This window comes from Marmota marmota, unplaced genomic scaffold (assembly GCF_001458135.2).
Source record: "Marmota marmota marmota unplaced genomic scaffold, marMar, whole genome shotgun sequence".
Classification (NCBI taxonomy): Eukaryota; Metazoa; Chordata; class Mammalia; order Rodentia; family Sciuridae; genus Marmota; species Marmota marmota.
In genome coordinates this window covers 1-3,260 of record NW_026009738.1, presented here as the reverse complement: position 1 = coordinate 3,260, position 3,260 = coordinate 1, and the positions used below count along the sequence as shown (strand labels likewise).

The following is a 3,260-nucleotide window of genomic DNA, read 5'->3' as shown; positions in this document are numbered from 1 at the left end:
AGGCGCGTCGGCATCAGCGTCGGCGTACACCAGGTAGCCGCTGAAGGTGGCGCCCGGCGTGCCGAGAGCGTACTGTGGCGCGCCATGGAGCCGCAGCCACACCGTGTCGCCGTAGTCGAGCTGCAGCATGGCGCTCTGGCTGGCAGCGCGCCGGGCGCCTGGACGCCGCTGCTCGTCGAAGGCCAGAGCCTGCACCTCGTCGCGGTTGCGCACCAGCATCACCGACAGGCTCTTGTGCGGGGCCTTACCGGCAGTAAAGGAAAAGAAGTAGGCGCCCGGCACGCGGCAGCGGAACTGCCCGGTGGCTGCGTCGAAGTCGCCTCCGATGTTTACGTACACCTTGTCGAAGGTCACTGCCATCTCTGAAGTGCCCTCCAGGGGTGTTGTGCGTGCAGCCGAGAAGGCTGAGCGCAGCTCTGAGGAGCCTGGGTTAGCGGCCAGGCCCAGTGCCCAGCAGGCAACCGGGCTTAGCAGGCCCAGCAGGAGCAACAGCATGGCCCCTGGAGGAGAGAGGGGGAAGGAAAGGAGAGTTGGACAGCACTCACTTCCAAATATCCTGCTCTCTGGACTGGAGGAGACATATGGGTTTTTTTCCTATCCCTGTCCTTGACCCAGAACTTGCCCTCGATTTTCCTACACAATGACTAGGATGGTGCTGCTTAAACTTTAATGTGTTCAGTGTCACCTGGAGGGCTTATTAAAACACAGGGCCAGGCATGGTGATGCACACCTGTAGTCCTTCCTAGCTGCTCAGGTGACTGTGGCAGGAGATCGCAAGTTCAAGGCCATCCTGAATAACTTATGAAGACCCTGTCTCAAAATTTAAATAAATAAATAAATGGAGGTCTGGGGATGTAGTTCAACGTACTGGGTTCAGTCTGCAGAACTGCAAGAGACAAACAAAAACAGCAACAACAATAATAAAAACTACACATAGTTGGGCCCTAGCCACATAGTTTATTCTCTAGATTTAGGATGGGGCCCGAAAATTTATATGCTTAACAATTTCCCAGTTGATAGCCGTGTGTGGTGGTAAGTGCCTATAATCCCAGCCGCTGGGGACACTGAGGCAGGAGGATCCCAAGTTCAAAGGCAGCCTCAGTAATTTAGTGGGACCCCAAGCAACTCAGCGAGACCCCTGTCGGTAAATAAGTTGCAAAAAAGTGGGGGCTGGGGATGTGGCTCAGTGGTTAAGCACCCCTGGGTTCAATCCCCAGTGCCTAGCCCCCAAATTTCCCTGGTGATGCTCATGAAGCTGGTCCAAGGACTGCATTTTCAGAACCACTAGACTTAGACCAGTCATTCTCCAAACTTCTCTCTTTTTTTTTTTTTTTGGAGGGGGGGGGGTAAGCATGGAAACTCCTTTCTTAAGTGAAGTCTGGAACATATATACCACAGACAAGCAGAAATGCTGTGGTTGAAGAGGCCCACAGCATTGTCTGCTGGACTCAGCCCTTTCCTTCTCTCTTGGCACCCAGGGCTCTGGTAACACAGGAGACAGGAGACACTGAGAAGAGTTTCTCTCAGACTCTAGTTCACTTCATTTTGTGTGTGGGGGTGGGGTGGGGGGGGTCTTCTCTGATCCTGGGCTTGCTCTTCACAGTGGGCACTGTCTCTGTCAGTGTCCTTCATAACAGTTACTATTTGAATGCTTTCTGGGTAGGAAGAGGAGTAACTGCTCTCTGACTCTTTCCTAGCCTTTGACCCACTCAAGGGTCAGCCCTCACCCAGGACCTCTGGATTTCCTAGGGGTTCTCCCGGAATTGAGGAGGAGAAAGAAGCTGGGCTTTGAGGTAACTCCACCCTCATGAAATCTGAGTGAAAAAAAAGGCAACTCCTCTGCCTTGAGGCTGGACACTGGAGGAGAAAAGTCAGGGGTTGCTGGGGATACAGGAAGAGCAAAATTCCAGCAGGGCTTTGGTAGGACTGAAGTCAGTAGCTTTGTTCCTCAGTTGTGGTGGAATGGAGTAGACACACCTAAGTCTGGGTTGGTTTCTTGGCTCTACCACTAACACTGAAATCTCAGGCAAATTTCTTATGGCTTCCTCTGTGTAAATGCTGAGAGAATGCTCTGAGATAGCAGGTGTGACCATGGTTTATAAAGAGCACTGCTACCCAGGTGTGCAGATGCTTCTGTGCTTAGCGGTAGGAAAAGCAATCTGATCAAGTTCTTGACATAAAGGGTTAAGGACTCAGTAAGTGGTACCCTAAGAGCTTAGGGAAGGAGTCATTCTCTGATAGTGGGATTCCTAGTAGGGTACAGGCTTTGCGACCCTGAAGTGGAGGCAAAGTGGTAAGATAAGCTGGGATGTGGGTTTCTCTATGAAATGCCCTGGGAGAGCATGTAGCTTTGTGCCTCTTGGAGACACTGGCAGCCTGTTGAGAAGGGTTACCATAAGCAGCTGTGGATGCTTCCTGCACCAGGATGCTCACTTGAGGTTTGGTGGAAGCTGGGCTCTAATCCACATTCCACTTGCCCAGCTGTCAGAGTGGCATCTGGGGTAAAGTATGTCTTCTTCTAATTCTTATAATAAAAGACCCCAAGCCACTGTCCTACTGTCTCCTTCCAGTGGAGGTATTTTTCCTAATTCTCAAGAAGGCACCCTATGGGTTATGATACCCAGGAGAGGGCATTTATAGTGGTGAAGACTACACCTCACAAATGTCAGGTACATTCCCTTTTACAAAGCTCTTTTGGGCCACATTTTGGCCCAAGGTTATCCACGGAGCACTAAAGGAAGCCTTGAACAGAGGTTTTTTGTTTGTTTGTTTTGTTTTTGTTCCCCCCCCCACTTCAAATTCAATGTACCTTCTTTTCCACCACTTTTCCCTCCTAAACACAGGTATTTCCAGCCAACCTTTCCTTTGCGTCTTTTCTCTCTCTCTCTCTCTTTTTTTCTTTCTTTTTTTAATAGGAGACCAGGGGAATGAGAGTTGGGATCCAGTGTGAAGGATAACTACAAGCAAGCAAGCAAGCAAACAAAAAAAGCCCTCTAGCATTTTGTCTTCTTGGAGCTTGGGAGCAGCTTAACTCTCTCCCACTCTGACGCTTTCCCAGCAGGTCCTTCCGCAGGAGCGCCTGTCCAGCCATCTCCCTGCCAGCTCTGTAGCTCCCAATACCAAAGGGTCTCCTGTGTGCCAGACACCGGCCTCTGTTTTACTCACCACCGCCCATTTCCCAAGTCTCCAGGTCCCATCCTTCTCTGAAAGCTCTCCCCTGAACCTCCTTTCTTGAGGAAGCAGGGGTCTGGGGCAGGAGG

General features: G+C 51.0%; 1 protein-coding gene across 1 annotated transcript; it reads right to left on the bottom strand.

The window, feature by feature from the left end:
- Positions 1-6: 6 nt before the first annotated feature.
- Positions 7-3,233, bottom strand: C1qtnf4 (C1q and TNF related 4; the record flags this gene model as incomplete). Its single annotated transcript, XM_015476841.2, has 2 exons — positions 3,166-3,233; positions 7-500 (listed from the first exon to the last, which is right to left on the bottom strand). Coding segments are annotated over exons 1-2 (504 nt in total), but the record flags the coding sequence as incomplete, so codon positions are not given.
- Between the last annotated feature and the right edge of the window lie 27 nt (positions 3,234-3,260).